The 17,068-nt window shown below is 34.9% G+C and overlaps 1 protein-coding gene across 1 annotated transcript; it reads left to right on the top strand.

The window, feature by feature from the left end:
- The first annotated feature begins 322 nt into the window (after window positions 1-322).
- LOC139840752 (ethylene-responsive transcription factor 1B-like) lies at window positions 323-922 on the top strand. The gene has a single exon (XM_071831001.1). The coding sequence runs from the start codon at window positions 323-325 to the stop codon at window positions 920-922; it is 600 nt and encodes a 199-aa protein (XP_071687102.1).
- Window positions 923-17,068: the final 16,146 nt, after the last annotated feature.

Genomic DNA, 17,068 nt, shown 5'->3' with positions numbered 1-17,068 from the left:
TAATGTATAGTTTATAGGGCTTTGTAAATATTCCATTTATCAATGAAAGTTTTACCTGCTTTTCAAAAAAAAAAAAAAAAAAAGGTTAAATCTATAATTGTTTATAAACAAATAGACAAATATATCACTATTCTATGCATGTTAGACTCAAAAGTGAGGTAATATGATTCTCTATATAAATAAAAAAAGAATACTCGATTGTTAGTGTCTTTTTCAAATATAGACACCTTACATAAATTTCGAAGGTTCCTCTTCTTTTTTATATCACTACTAGTATTTAAGGAATAAAAAATGAAATAATCAAACCATCATATTAACTCAAATGAATTCCTCTACTTTCAACTGCTCACCTGAATCCTCAACTGGTTCTTCACCAGAATTCTCGAATTGGGACACAAATTCCCTTCCTTTTAATGAAAACGATTCCGAAGAAATGCTTCTTTTCGGTCTTCTAACAACCGGCTTTGAAGACACGTGTCCAGAAGAAGTTACCTCAAAAAAACCAAGCAAAATCGCGTCATATAGAGGTGTTAGACGACGTCCATGGGGAAAGTTTGCAGCCGAGATTAGAGATTCAACGCGAAACGGTGTGAGAGTATGGATAGGTACATTTGATAGTGCAGAAGAAGCTGCATTAGCTTATGATCAAGCTGCTTTGGCAATGAGAGGTTCATCTGCGATATTGAATTTTCCGGTCGATAAAGTGAGGGAATCGTTACATGAGATTATGGGCGGCAAACACGCGGTGGAAGGCGGTTGTTCTCCGGTGTTGGTGTTGAAAAAGAAGCATTCAATGAGAATGAGAGATGAAAATAAGAAGATTAGAAAAGAAAAAAAGTTTGAAAATGTGGTGGTTTTTGAAGATTTAGGGGTTGATTATTTGGAACAATTGTTGAGTTATTCTATAGAAAACAAGTGTTAATTAGCTTATTCTTTTTGTTTGTTTGGTTTTTATATTATTTTGTTGGTTGTAAATTTATTTATTTTTTCTAGTTCAAATCAATCAATTTTAGATTCTGACTATGTTCATCAAGTATACACCTAAGATAACAAACTTTGATTTTTTCCGGGATGACACATATGACACACTTTTTAAAAGTCCAAATGATTAAAAGAAATGTGACAAGCCTTAGATATGTGAAAAACGATATTTAAGTTGACTAATAACCATATAAAGTATACGTGCTAAACAGATTGGATTTGATCCGAAATTTATTTGCAACTTATATGGTAAACGGATTGAATTTGGTAAGTAATATTTACATAACTTATATTCTTCAACATTTTTAAAGGTAAATTTGAATTTTGGAGCTTCTGAATAAATGATCTAGTGTTGGTGGTTCCCATATTTTTTCTAGACCACGCACTCTTGTTTTTTACTCGTCGAATTTTTTTTCCATCGGCTCGCTCTTTGTGCCACTGCTTCTCTAGCTGATCGCTTTAGTACCTACATTTCACGATTTTTCGAATCCTCTATGATGGCTGCCGTTTGAGGTTACAAGAATGTAGTACGATTTTTCGGATCCTCTATGATGATCGCTTTAGTACTACAAATTATTTTAAGTGTAGTTTGAGTGACTCATTGTTTTGCGTTTGGTTTGAGAATAAATCGGAGGGTCTCCATTGCTTGTATAACTGTATTTTTAGGTATTATATGAACTTTTTAATTTAATTTTCTGTGTTTTGGAAAAAAGAGAGACAAATTTTGCAATAAACTGAAAATATAGCAAAGCATAAACCCATATAAAAGTATGAAGAACCCTCGTTTTAACTTCAACAAAAACCATTTCGAGTATTCATGTGCATCGTCATTTCAAAACCCTACACTTCTAGTAGATATATCCAATCTCAATTTAATAATCAACTACATCCATCTATATAGATATCTATACAACAATGAGATAAAATTCATGCCGGTGTCGATGCTGATACTAATGTTGATGCAGGTGCTGTTACCTCACCAAGACCAAATCGCACAATCAGCAAAAAAAATAAAAAAATAAAAAAATAAAAAATAAATAAATAAATAAATACAGTCGGTATAATTTTCATTCAAAACTTAAACGGAGTAATACTAACAACAATAATAATAGTAGCAGTAAGACGAAAAAGAGAACTGCAGCTGCTAAGATTGCTAGAAGAATTGCTGTAACAGGCAGAATAACTCCGATGTAATTCGCTTATTTCTAGCGTCATTATATAAATGCTCGTGTGGTATGTAAATTATATACATATTATTATATAATTAATTAGAGTTATGTATATACATACACACAGAGTAGTACTGCTAATTATTTTGTTCAATTGTAGAGGTAATGTTGATTTATGGTGATTTATATCTAATTCTAGGGTCCTGGACTCGGAAATGCTACTGAATTACTTCCGGTTTACTACAATTTAGGTTTAATTATAGGATTTTAGAGGATTTTTGAAGTTTATTGAAATGTCCCGTTCATATTGATTATAAACGTTCCATATTAATTGATTTCGTTGCGAGGTTTTGACCTCTATATGAGACGTTTTTCAAAGACTGCATTCATTTTTAAAACAACCATAACTTTTATTTTATCAATAAAGGTTTTAAAAGCATTACGTAGATTATCAAATAATGATAATCTAAAATATACTGTTTACACATGACCATTACATAATGGTTTACAATAGAAATATATTACATCGACATATATTTCTTGAATGCAGTTTTTACACAATATCATACAAACATGGACTCCAAATCTTGTCCTTATTTTAGTATGCAACAGCGGAAGCTCTTAGTATTCACCTGAGAATAAACATCTTTAAACGTCAACAAAAATGTTGTGAGTTATAGGTTTAACCTATATATATCAAATCGTAACAATAGACCACAAGATTTCATATTTCAATACACATCTCATACATAGAGATAAAAATCATTCATATGGTGAACACCTGGTAACCGACATTAACAAGATGCATATATAAGAATATCCCCATCATTCCGGGACACCCTTCGGATATGATATAAATTTCGAAGTACTAAAGCATCCGGTACTTTAGATGGGGTTTGTTAGGCCCAATAGATCTATCTTTAGGATTCGCGTCAATTAGGGTGTTTGTTCCCTAATTCTTAGATTACCAGACTTAATAAAAATGGGCATATTCGATTTCGATAATTCAACCATAAAATGTAGTTTCACGTACTTGTATCTATTTTGTAAATCATTTATAAAACCTGCATGTATTCTCATCCCAAAAATATTAGATTTTAAAAGTGGGACTATAACTCACTTTCACAGATATTTCCTTCCTCGAAAATAAGACTTGACCGCGGATCGATTCACGAACCTATACAAATATGTACATATATATCAAAGTATGATCAAAATATAATAACAACCATTTTTATTATGTTTTAAAGATTTGAGTGTATTAAGTCAGCTCTCCTCGTTAATAACCTACAACTAGTTGTCCACAGTTAGATGTACAGAAATAAATCGATATATATTATCTTGAATCAATCCACGACCCAGTGTATACACGTCTCAGGCTAGATCACAACTCAAAGTATATATATTTTTGGAATCAACCTCAACCCTGTATAGCTAACTCCAACATTACTGCATATAGAGTGTCTATGGTTGTTCCAAATAATATATATACATGGGTCGATATGATATGTCAAAACATTTGCATACGTGTCTATGATATCCCAAGATTACATAATATATTAGAATACATGTATAATACAATATAAGTTAGCTAGGATATGATTTGTATAGATTTGTTAAACATTTCCAGTAGCTAAAAAGATCAAAAATATTCAATCTTGTTTTACCCATAACTTCTTCATTTTAAATCCGTTTTGAGTGAATCAAATTGCTGAGGTTTCATATTGAACTCTAATTTAAGAATCCAAACAGAAAAAGTATAGGTTTATAGTCGGAAATTTAAGTTACATGTCAATTACTAAAGAGGTAGTCATTTTCGTTGAAAGAACGACATCTTGATGACCATTTTGAAAAACATACTTTCACTTTGAGTTTAACCAAGATTTTTGGATATAGTTTCATGTTCATATGAAAAATCATTTTTCCAGAAGAACAACTTTTAAATCAAAGTTTATCATAGTTTTTAATTATCCAAACCAAAACAGCCCCCGGTTTCACTACGACGGCGTATATCCGATTTTATGGTGTTCATCGTGTTTCCAGGTTTTAAATCATTAAGTTAGCATATCATATAGATATAGAACATATGTTTAGTTGATTTTAAAAGTTAAGTTAGAAGGATTAACTTTTGTTTGCGAACAAGTTTAGAATTAACTAAACTATGTTCTAGTGATTACAAGTTTAAACCTTCGAATAAGATAGCTTTATATGTATGAATCGAATGATGTTATGAACATCATTACTATCTCAAGTTTTCTGGATAAAACTACTGGAAATGAGAAAAATGGATCTAGCTTCAAAGGATCCTTGGATGTCTTGAAAGTTCTTGAAGCAGAATCATGACACGAAAACAGTTCAAGTAAGATTTTCACTCGAAATAAGATTGTTATAGTTGTAGAAATTGAATCAAAGTTTGAATATGAATATTACCTTGAATTAGAAAGATAACCTACTGTAAATAACAAAGGTTCTTTGATCTTAGATGATTACTTGGAATGGATTAGAAAGCTTGGAAGTAGACTTGCAAACTTGGAAGTATTCTTCATTTTTATGAAACTATACTTATGGAATTTATGAAGAACACTTAGAACTTGAAGATGGAACTTGAGAGAGATCAATTAGATGAAGAAAATTAAAGAATGAAAGTGTTTGTAGGTGTTTTTGGTCGTTGGTATATGGATTAGATATAAAGGATATGTAATTTTGTTTTCATGTAAATAAGTCATGAATGATTACTAATATTTTTGTAATTTTATGAGATATTTCATGCTAGTTGCCAAATGATGGTTCCCACATGTGTTAGGTGACTCACATGGGCTGCTAAGATCTGATCATTGAAGTGTATATACCAATAGTACATACATCTAAAAGCTGTGTATTGTACGAGTACGAATACGGGTGCATACGAGTAGAATTGTTGATGAAACTGAACGAGGATGTAATTGTAAGCATTTTTGTTAAGTAGAAGTACTTTGATATGTGTCTTGAAGTCTTTCAAAAGTGTAAGAATACATATCAAAACACAACATGTATATACATTCTAATGGAGTCGTTAAGTCTTCGTTAGTCGTTACATGTAAGTGTTGTTTTGAAACCTTTAAGTTAACGATCTCAATTAATGTTGTTAACCCAATGTTTATTATATCAAATGAGATGTTAAATTATTATGTTATCATGATATTATGATGTATGAATATCTCTTAATATGATATATACATCAAAATATCGTTACAACGATAATCGTTACATATAAGTCTCGTTTCGTAATTCTTGAGTTAGTAGTCTTGTTTTTACATATGTAGTTCATTGTTAACACACTTAATGATATATTTAAATATCATTTTATCATGTTAAATATAGTGTATCAATATCTTAATATGATACATATGTATTTAGTAGACGTTATCATAACGATAATCGTTATATATATCATTTCGAGTTTCTTAACTTAGTAATCTCATTTCTTATGTGTATCACACATTGTTAATATACTTAGTGAGATACTTACTCATCATAATCTCATGTCAACCATATATATATGTCTATATATACCACAACATGTAGTTTTTACAAATTTGTTACGTTCTTGAATCGCCGGTCAACTTGGGTGATCAATTGTCTATATGAAACTTATTTCATTTAATCAAGTCTTAACAAGTTTGATTGCTTAACATATTGGAAACATTTAGTCATGTAAATATCAATCTCAATTAATATATATAAACATGGAAAAGTTCGGGTCACTACAGTACCTACCCGTTAAATAAATTTCGTCCCGAAATTTTAAGCTGTTGAAGGTATTGACGAATCTTCTGGAAATAGATGCGGGTATTTCTTCTTCATCTGATCTTCACGCTCCCAGGTGAATCAGGTCCTCTACGAGCATTCCTTCGAACCTTAACAATCGGTATCTTGTTTTGCTTAAGTCTTTTAACCTCACAATCCATTATTTCGACGGGTTCTTCAATGAATTGAAGTTTTTCATTGATTTGGATTTCGTCCAACGGAATAGTGAGATCTTCTTTAGCAAAACATTTGTTCAAATTCGAGACGTGGAAAGTGTTATGTACAGCCGCGAGTTGTTGAGGTAGCTCCAGTTGGTAAGCTACTGGTCCGACACGATCTATAATCTTGAATGGTCCAATGTACCTTGGATGTAGTTTCCCCCGTTTACCAAATCGAACAACGCCTTTCCAAGGTGAAACCTTAAGCATGACCATTTCTCCAATTTCAAACTCTATATCTTTTCTTTTACTGTCCGCGTAGCTCTTTTGTCTACTCTGGGCGATTTTCAATCGTTGTTGAATTTGGATGATTTTCTCGGTAGTTTCTTTTATTATCTCCGGACCCGTAATCTGTCTATCCCTCACTTCATTCCAACAAATCGGAGACCTGCACTTTCTACCATAAAGTGCCTCAAACGGCGCCATCTCAATACTAGAATGATAACTGTTGTTGTAGGAAAATTCTGCTAACGGTAGGTGTCGATCCCAACTGTTTCCGAAATCAATAACACATGCTCGTAGCATGTCTTCAAGCGTTTGTATGGTCCTTTCGCTCTGCCCATCAGTTTGTGGATGATAGGCAGTACTCATGTCTAGACGAGTCCCCAATGCTTGTTGCAACGTCTGCCAGAACCTTGAAACAAATCTACCATCCCTATCAGAGATAATAGAGACGGGTATTCCATGTCTGGAGACAACCTCCTTCAAATACAATCGCGCCAACTTCTCCATTTTGTCATCTTCTCTCATTGGCAGGAAGTGCGCTGACTTGGTGAGACGATCAACTATTACCCAAATAGTATCATAACCACTTGCAGTCCTTGGCAATTTAGTAATGAAATCCATGGTAATGTTTTTCCATTTCCATTCCGGGATTTCAGGTTGTTGTAGTAAACCTGATGGTTTCTGATGTTCAGCTTTGACCTTAGAACACGTCAAACATTCTCCTACATATTTAGCAATATCGGCTTTCATACCCGGCCACCAAAAGTGTTTCTTGAGATCTTTATACATCTTTCCCGCTCCGGGATGTATTGAATATCTGGTTTTATGTGCTTCCTTAAGTACCATTTCTCTCACATCTCCAAACCTTGGTACCCAAATTCTATCAGCCCTATATCGAGTTCCGTCTTCCCAAATATTAAGATGTTTCTCTGATCCTTTGGGTATCTCATTCTTCAACTTTCCTTCTTTTACAACCCCATGTTGCGCCTCCTTTATTTGAGTAGTAAGGTTAGTACGAATAATTATATTCATAGCTTTTACCCGTATAGGTTCTCTGTCCTTTCTACTCAAAGCGTCAACTACCACATTCGCCTTCCCCGGGTGGTATTGAATCTCAAAATCATAATCATTCAACAGTTCAATCCACATGCGTTGTCTCATATTCAATTGCTTCTGATTAAATATATGTTGGAGACTTTTGTGGTCGGTATATATAATACTTTTGACCCCATATAAATAATGCCTCCAAGTCTTTAATGCAAAAACAACAGCACCCAATTCCAAATCGTGAGTCGTATAATTTTGCTCGTGAATCTTCAATTGTCTAGACGCATAAGCAATCACCTTCGTTCGTTGCATTAATACACAACTGAGACCTTGCTTTGATGCGTCACAATAAATCACAAAATCATCATTCCCTTCAGGCAATGACAATATAGGTGCCGTAGTTAGCTTTTTCTTCAATAACTGAAACGCCTTCTCTTGTTCATCCTTCCATTCAAATTTCTTCCCTTTATTCGTTAATGCAGTCAAGGGTTTTGCTATTTTGGAGAAATCTTGGATGAATCTTCTGTAGTAACCAGCCAATCTTAAAAATTGATGTATATGCTTCGGAGTTTTTGGGGTTTCCTACTTTTCAACGGTTTCGATCTTTACCGGGTCCACCTGGATACCTTCTTTGTTCACTATGTGACCGAGGAATTGAACTTCTTCCAACCAAAATGCACACTTTGAAAACTTAGCGTACAGTTTTTCTTTCCTCAATACTTCTAGCACTTTTCTCAAATGTTCTTCATGCTCTTGATCATTCTTTGAGTAAATAAGTATGTCATCGATGAAAACAATGTCAAACTTGTCAAGATATGGCCCACACACTCGGTTCATAAGGTCCATGAACATAGCTGGTGCGTTAGTCAATCCAAACGGCATAACCATAAACTCGTAATGACCATAACGCGTCTTAAAAGCAGTTTTTGGAATATCGTCCTCCTTTACTCGCATTTGATGATATCCAGAACATAAATTGATTTTCGAATAAACCGAAGAGCCTTGTAGTTGATCAAATAAGTCGTCAATTCTTGGCAGTGGATAACGGTTTTTGATGGTAAGTTTATTCAACTCTCTGTAGTCAATACACAACCTAAATGTACCATCCTTCTTCTTAACAAACAAAATAGGAGCTCCCCATGGTGATGTGCTTGGTCGAATGAAACCACGTTCTAATAGTTCTTGTAGTTGGCTTTGCATTTCTTTCATCTCGCTGGGTGTGAGTCTGTAAGGAGCATGAGCTATTGGTGCAGCTCCTGGTACAAGATCTATTTGAAATTCAACAGATCGATGTGGAGGTAGTCCCGGTAATTCTTTCGGAAATACATCGGGAAATTCTTTTGCAACGGGAACATCATTGATGCTCTTTTCTTCAGTTTGTACTTTCTCGACGTGTGCTAGAACAGCATAGCAACCTTTTCTTATTAGTTTTTGTGCCTTCAAATTACTAATAAGATGTAGCTTCGTGTTGCCCTTTTCTCCGTACACCATTAAGGGTTCTCCTTCTTCTCGTACAATGCGAATTGTATTTTTGTAACATACGATCTCTGCTTTCATCTCCTTCAGCCATTCCATGCCAACTATTACATCAAAACTCCCTAACTCTACTGGTATCAAATCAATCTTAAATATTTCGCTACCCAGTTTAATTTCTCGATTCTGGCATATATAATCTGCTGAAATTAATTTACCGTTTGCTAATTCGAGTAAAAATTTACTATCCAACGGCGTCAATGGACAACTTAATTTAGCACAAAAATATCTACTCATATAGCTTCTATCCGCACCCGAATCAAATAAAACGTAAGCAGATTTATTGTCAATAAGAAACGTACCCGTAATAAGTTCTGGGTCTTCCTGTGCCTCTGCCGCATTAATTTTGAAAACTCTTCCGCGGCCTTGTCCATTCGTGTTCTCCTGGTTCGGGCAATTTCTAATAATGTGGCCCGATTTTCCACATTTATAACAAACTACATTGGCATAACTTGCTCTGACACTACTTGCTCCGCCATTACTCGTTCTGACACCATTTGTTCCTTTCGTTCTGTTAACCCCTGGTCCGTAGACCTCACATGTCATAACCCGTCCTTAACCATAAGAACGAGTTAGATGACGTATGATTTCATTGCGAGGTATTGACCTCTATATGCGACATTTTTAAAAGAACAACTGCATTTATTTTACATTACAAACCATAACTCTTATTTTAATACAAGCTTTAGACAATATAAAGATGATTATCGTTTAGCGATAATCTTAGACTTACAAACTTTACATGTGATGATAACAATACGATTTCTAGCATATTTTACATTACAATTCCTCGGATATGCAGTTTTATTTTTGACACAAATATGCATACTCAAGATCTTGCTTAAATTCAACATGTTGCAGCGGAAGCTTTTAGTTATCACCTGAGAATAAACATGCTTAAAACGTCAACATAAAGTTGGTGAGATATAGGTTTAATGCCGGCAGCAATATATATATATATATATATAGACCACAAGATTTCATATATAAACATTTTAATAAAAATATTCTAAGTGGTTGAGCACTTGGTAACCATACTTAACATTTAATCACGTCGCATATTCCCTTTAATATGAAATCTTACTACACTGTACCAAGTATAGTCACGAAACGAAGTACTGTGCAACCGTTGAATACTGGTCGTCCGGTCCGGTTGGGGTTGTCAGGCCCGATAGATCTATCAACAGGATTCGCGTTTACAATACCGCTGTAAATAACAGTTACCAAGCTACAGGGAAGTATGCCAGTGGTACAACTCAACGTAGAATATATTTTTCAGTTACTTGTGTCCATATCGTAAAACATAAAATACATGTATTCTCATCCCGAAATATTTAGAGTTTAAAAGTGGGACTATATACTCACTTTTGTCTTGAAGATATGTAATTTCGACTTGGTCTCTGATTGATATCACGAACCTATCCATATATAATATATCAATACCTTTTCTTTTTAAAACATTCGTCACATATATATACTTATTATACTTTTAATACTTTTAATAATTTCTTAGTCCGTAGTTAGCAGTCCGATGTTAGTAATTCAATTTTAATGGTTCATTTTTAGGTGTTTAATAAACCCCCAATGAAATAAATAAAACCCCCATCGTATATATATTGGTCGAGATTAATCTTGACCCACGGTACCGGTGTTGTCAAATGACGTGTTGCGTACATAAAGTACCGGTGTTGTCAAATGACGTGTTGCGTACAATCATGGGATCTTATGATTAATCTTCTCGTATTGTTTACGGGTGATCCTGAACCATATAAAATTAAATTATGAGTACATATATATAAAATATCATGTTATTTTAAAAAGATGTGATTTATTTAATTTTCTCCAATTATTTTCGTAGCTAAACTAGTCTTGGATATCCGATTTTGTTTCGGTCATAGTTTCTTCGTTACAACTCCGTTTTCGTTGATTCAACTTGCCATCTCTTTGGATCGAGTCCCTCTTTAAGACTATGAACTGTAAATACCTTAGTTTGTATTCAAAATCACACGGCATAGGTCAAACTTTAGTGAAACTTATGAAGTTAATCATTTTCCATCATGTAAACAACCTTAAATAATTATTTTTCTAAAAATACATATACTTTGAATTAAATCATGAAATTTTTATGTATTATCATATTCATAGAAAATATCATTTTTCCAGAAAATAAACCTCCAATTCAAGGTTCAAAATAGTTTTTAATTATCCAACCCAAAACAGCCCCCGGTTACACTCCGACGTCGTAAATTCAGTTTTTAAGGTGTTCTTTGAAAAACCAAGTTATACCTTGTTAAGTTAGCATATAATTAAGATATGTTACAGGTCTTGAAGTATTTTAAAAGTTAAGTTAGAAGGATCTATTTAGTTTGCGAACAAGTTTGAAATCATTCAAACTATGTTCTAGTTTATAAACTCTTATATATATAGCTTTAAATATATGAATTGAAAAAGAGTTGAAGTAGAGTTTTTACCTCAAGTTTAAAATGTAAAGTTGCTGGAAAGAAGTAGTAAAATAAAAGTTGAGAGAGTTCTTGCAAGTGTGTGTGAAAATTGGAAGTAAAATTTGGAAAATGAATGTGTAAAAATGAGTTAGAAATGGTGCTTATTTATAGGCTTGAAAATTTGGTTTTTAGTGAAAATATCTAAGATAAGTTAAAATTTATTATGTCATGAATGACATATTATTCCAATAATTGAAGATTTCTATTGGTATATACCAATAGTAAATACTTCTAGAAGCTGTGTATAGTACCCTAGATATACGTATAGGATTATTGAGGAAACGGTACGAGAATTCAAATATAACTATCTTTTGTAAATATACTTATATTGTTTTATGTATAAAAGCCCTTTAAAAATGATTAAATACATTACTTATACGATATATGTATAAACATTATAAATCATCAGTATTTATGTCAAATAACGTTACGTAGGTTATTGTTTTGAAAACTTAAGTTAGTAGTTTCAAAATATACTTATGACTTTTTGTTATTAATACAAAATGAGATATTAAAACATCCTAGATCATGTTAAATATGTATGTATAATTATCATATATTGTATAGTTCGTGATATCATCGGTCAAACTAGACGGTCAAACGTTGTGTAAAACTCTTTTCAAAAACATAAGTCTCAACAATTTGGATTGCTTATCATGTTGGTAAGGTTTAATTTATGTAAATATTAATCTCATAAGTATAGAACGATCGGAAAAGTGCGGGTCGTTACAGTACCTACCCGTTAAATAAATTTCGTCCCGAAATTTTAAAATTGTACCTATTTTGCGTCATCGAGAAACAAGTGTGGATACTTTTGTTTCATCTGATCCTCTCGTTCCTAAGTAAACTCAGGACCTCTTCGAGCATTCCAACGAACCTTAACGATTGGTATGTTGCTCTGCTTGAGCTGTTTAACTTCACGATCCATGATTTCGATTGGTTCTTCGATGAATTGTAGTTTCTCATCGACATGGATTTCTTCAAGAGGAATGGTGAGGTCTTCCTTTGCAAGACACTTCTTAAGGTTTGAGACGTGAAAGGTATTGTGTACTCCGGCGAGTTGTTGCGGTAACTCGAGTCGATAAGCTACCGGTCCAATGCGTTCGATGATCTTGAACGGGCCTACATATCTTGGGTTCAGTTTACCTCTTTTACCGAAACGTATTACACCTTTCCAAGGTGACACCTTTAGCATAACCATGTCCCCAATCTGAAACTCTAATGGTTTCCTTCGGACATCGGCGTAGCTCTTTTGGCGACTTCGGGCTGTTTTCAATCTCTCCTTGATTTGTACTATCTTCTCAGTCGTTTCGTGTATGATCTCGGGACCAGTTAATTGTCGATCTCCTACTTCATTCCAACAGATAGGAGATCTACACTTCCTTCCATACAATGCTTCGAATGGTGCAGCTTTAATGCTTGCATGATAACTATTATTATACGAAAATTCTGCTAACGGTAGATACTTATCCCATCCGTTTCCAAAATCGATCACACATGCCCTGAGCATGTCTTCAAGAGTCTGAATCGTTCTTTCACTCTGCCCGTCGGTTTGCGGATGATATGCGGTACTCATATCTAAACGAGTTCCTAGTGCCTCCTGCAGTGATTGCCAGAACTTTGAGGTAAATCTACTATCACGATCGGATATAATGGAAATAGGTATTCCATGCCTTGAAACAATTTCCTTTATATACAATCGTAATAGTTTCTCCATTCTATCCGTTTCCTTTATAGGCAAGAAATGGGCAGATTTGGTAAGACGATCAACAATCACCCAAATGGTGTCGTATCCCCAGGCAGTCTTTGGTAACTTCGTGATGAAATCCATGGTAATACCATCCCATTTCCATTCTGGGATTTCTGGTTGTTGAAGTAACCCTGATGGTTTCTGGTGTTCTGCTTTGACTTTGGAACAAGTTAAACACTCCCCAACATATGTTGCAACGTCTGTCTTTAAATTAGGCCACCAATAATGTGTCTTAAGATCTTGGTACATCTTTCCAACTCCAGGATGTATCGAGTATCTTGTCTTATGTGCCTCGTTCAATATCAACTTCCTTAATCCACCCAACTTCGGTACCCAAATACGATTTGCAAAATATCGAATTCCATCTTCCCGTATAACGAGTTGCTTCTCATACTTCTTCATTATTTCATTTCCTATATTTTCTTTAGTAAGTGCTTCTCGTTGAACTTCTTTGATTTGTGAGTTGAGATTCATGCGAATTTTTATGTTCATCGCTCGTACTCGAATTGGTTCTCGTTCCTTTCTGCTTAGTGCGCCAGCCACCACATTCGCTTTCCCGGGATGATAACGAATTTCACAATCATAGTCGTTTATTAACTCGACCCACCTACGTTGCCTCATGTTCAGCTGTTTCTGATCAAAAATATGTTGAAGACTTTTATGATCAGTAAACACAGTGCATCTAACCCCATATAAGTAGTGTCTCCATATCTTTAACGCAAACACGACTGCTCCCAGTTCTAGATCATGCGTCGTATAATTCCGCTCGTGAATCTTCAATTGTCGAGATGCGTATGCAATAACTTTCTTTCGTTGCATAAGAACACAACCAAAACCTTGTCGCGAAGCGTCACAATATATTTCAAAATCATCGTTCCCTTCAGGTAACGATAAAATAGGCGCCGTAGTTAACTTCTTCTTCAGTAATTGAAATGCGTTCTCCTGCTCCGAGGTCCATTCGTATTTCTTCCCTTTTTGCGTTAATGCTGTCAACGGCTTAGCTATTCGGGAAAAATCTTGAATAAACCTTCTATAATAACCGGCTAAACCCAAAAATTGGCGTATCTGCATTGGTGTTTTAGGAGTCTCCCATTTTTCAATGGCTTCAATTTTTGCTGGATCAACCTGAATTCCTTTGCTACTAACAACGTGGCCAAGAAATTGCACTTCTTTCAACCAGAAAGCACACTTAGAAAATTTAGCGTATAGCTGTTCTTTTCTCAACAACTCTAATATCAACCTTAAATGCTGCTCATGCTCTTGCTCACTCTTGGAATAGATAAGAATGTCATCAATGAAAACGATAACAAACTTATCTAAATACGGACTACAAACTCGATTCATGAGGTCCATGAATACAGCTGGTGCATTCGTCAATCCAAACGGCATGACCAAAAATTCGTAATGACCATAACGTGTCCGAAAAGCAGTTTTCGGAATGTCCTCTTCTTTGACACGTAGTTGATGATAGCCCGATCTTAGGTCGATTTTCGAATAAACACATGATCCCTGGAGTTGATCAAATAAGTCGTCAATTCTCGGTAGTGGATACCGATTTTTGATAGTTAACTTATTTAATTCACGATAATCTATACACATCCTAAAAGATCCATCTTTCTTTTTAACAAATAGAATCGGAGCTCCCCACGGTGAAGTACTTGGTCGTATGAATCCATGATCCAGTAATTCTTTTAACTGACTCTGAAGTTCTTTTAACTCGGACGGTGCAAGTCTATATGGAGCACGAGCCACTGGTGCGGCTCCTGGTACTAAATCTATTTGAAATTCTACAGATCTAAATGGAGGTAATCCCGGCAACTCTTCCGGAAAAACTTCAGGAAAATCTCTTGCCACAGGCACGTCGTTGATGCACTTCTCTTTTTCTTTCTTTTCGACTTTATTAACATGTGCTAAGATAGCATAGCACCCTTTCTTCAAGCACTTTTGAGCTTTCAAATAACTAATGAGTTTTAGCTTTGAGTTACCCTTCTCTCCATAAATCATCACCGGCATTCTATCCTTACAAGGAATGCGAATTGCCTTCTTGGCACACACAACTTCAGCTCCTACTTTGGACATCCAGTCCATGCCGACTATTACATCAAAACTTCCTAATTCTACGGGTATTAAGTCAATTTTAAATGTTTCTCCGGCTAAATTTATTTTACAATCACGGCAAATTTTATCGGCTTTAATTAGTTTACCATTAGCTAACTCAATCATGTACTTAGCATCTAGAGGTAATGATGAACAATTCAATTTAGCGTAAAAGCCTCTACTCACGTAACTTCTATCGGCACCAGTATCAAATATAATAGATGCGGATAAGTTATTAATGGTAAACGTACCCGTAACAAGCTCCGGGTCTTCACACGCCTCTCTAGCATTAATAACAAATGCTCTTCCACGTGCAGATCCATTATTCTTCTCTGGATTCGGACACTGGCTCTTATAGTGACCTTGTTTTCCACACCCATAACAAGTAATGGTAGCCAAAGCAGTTCTATTTGCATTGGTGGCAGGAGTCTTGGTACCATTTGTATTTGTAACGAGAGCCCTACAATCTTCAGCAAGATGACCCTTTTGATTACATTTGTTGCATACCACATTACAGTAGCCAGAGTGATGTTTGTGGCATCGGTTGCATAAAGGATTTTGTCCTTTGTAACCAAAGCTTGAACCACTACCCGCACCTTGCGTGATTTCTTGTTTCTTAAAAGATTGTTGTTGGTTACCTCGATCATAATTTCCATTCCACTTTCTTTTGTTACCTGATACCTTCACATCAGTATTGGATACTTTCTTATCCATGATGACCTGATCCATTAGCTCGTTTGCCATGGTTATAGCTTCATGAATTGTCTTAGGTTTCGATGCTGTAACGTTTGCCTTGACCTTTTTGGGCAAACCATCTTTGTACATTTCAATCTTCCGTTCTTCGGTTGGAACCAATTCAGGACATAGCAAAACTAATTCCATGAATCGCTGATTGTAGTTGGTGATTTCAGTACCAATAACCTTCAGACTTCGTAACTCATCTTCCAACTTCCTAACCTCGTTCCTTGGACAATATTCGTTGATTAACATTGTTTTGAATTCTTCCCACGGAGTATCATAAGCTACATCTCCTCCTACAGCCTTCACATAATTTTTCCACCACGTGAGTGCACTATCTTGTAAAGTGCACGATGCATACTTGGTCATGTCCTTTTCAACACAACCACTTATTTTAAACACAGTCTCCATCTTTTCTATCCACCGGGTTAAACCGATCGGTCCTTCTGTTCCACTGAATGATGAGGGCTTGCAAGCTTGAAAAGTTTTGTAAGTGCACCCCACACGAGGATTTGGGTTAACTGCAGCACCTCTTGCAGCCTCGACCCATAACATTCTGTCGTTCACTCGCTGATTGATGAGTTCCTGGATTTCTTGTTTCGTCATTCGGTTCAATCGCGCCATATTCTTCTATAAGAATGAAAAGAAAATAATTATTCACATGGAATATTATAGATGTAGTGTATATTTACAGTACATTATAGCTTATTAATAATATGAACCAGGTATTATTATAAAAGCCTTTTCTTCTTATTAGCGTTTTATAATTATATCTAGGGTAGTACCTACCCGTTAATGTTCATACTTAATAGCTTAGTACCGAACCAATTACTACAATCTAAATAATACTTAACCATGGAAAATTATTGCATTTCACACTTCACTATTTTACATATGCTTATCTTACATCGAACATTAAGCAAACCACACTAATAATATTATACAAAACATTATATGATCCCATGGTTTAATACGGCAGCGCATCGTTTGGTCTATTTTCTAGGACGTTTAGGTTCAAGGAAT

Source organism: Rutidosis leptorrhynchoides, chromosome 4, assembly GCF_046630445.1.
Source record: "Rutidosis leptorrhynchoides isolate AG116_Rl617_1_P2 chromosome 4, CSIRO_AGI_Rlap_v1, whole genome shotgun sequence".
In the NCBI taxonomy this organism is placed as follows: domain Eukaryota; kingdom Viridiplantae; phylum Streptophyta; class Magnoliopsida; order Asterales; family Asteraceae; genus Rutidosis; species Rutidosis leptorrhynchoides.
The sequence above is the reverse complement of the archived record's forward strand: the minus strand, read 5'-3'. Positions and strand labels throughout refer to the sequence as shown.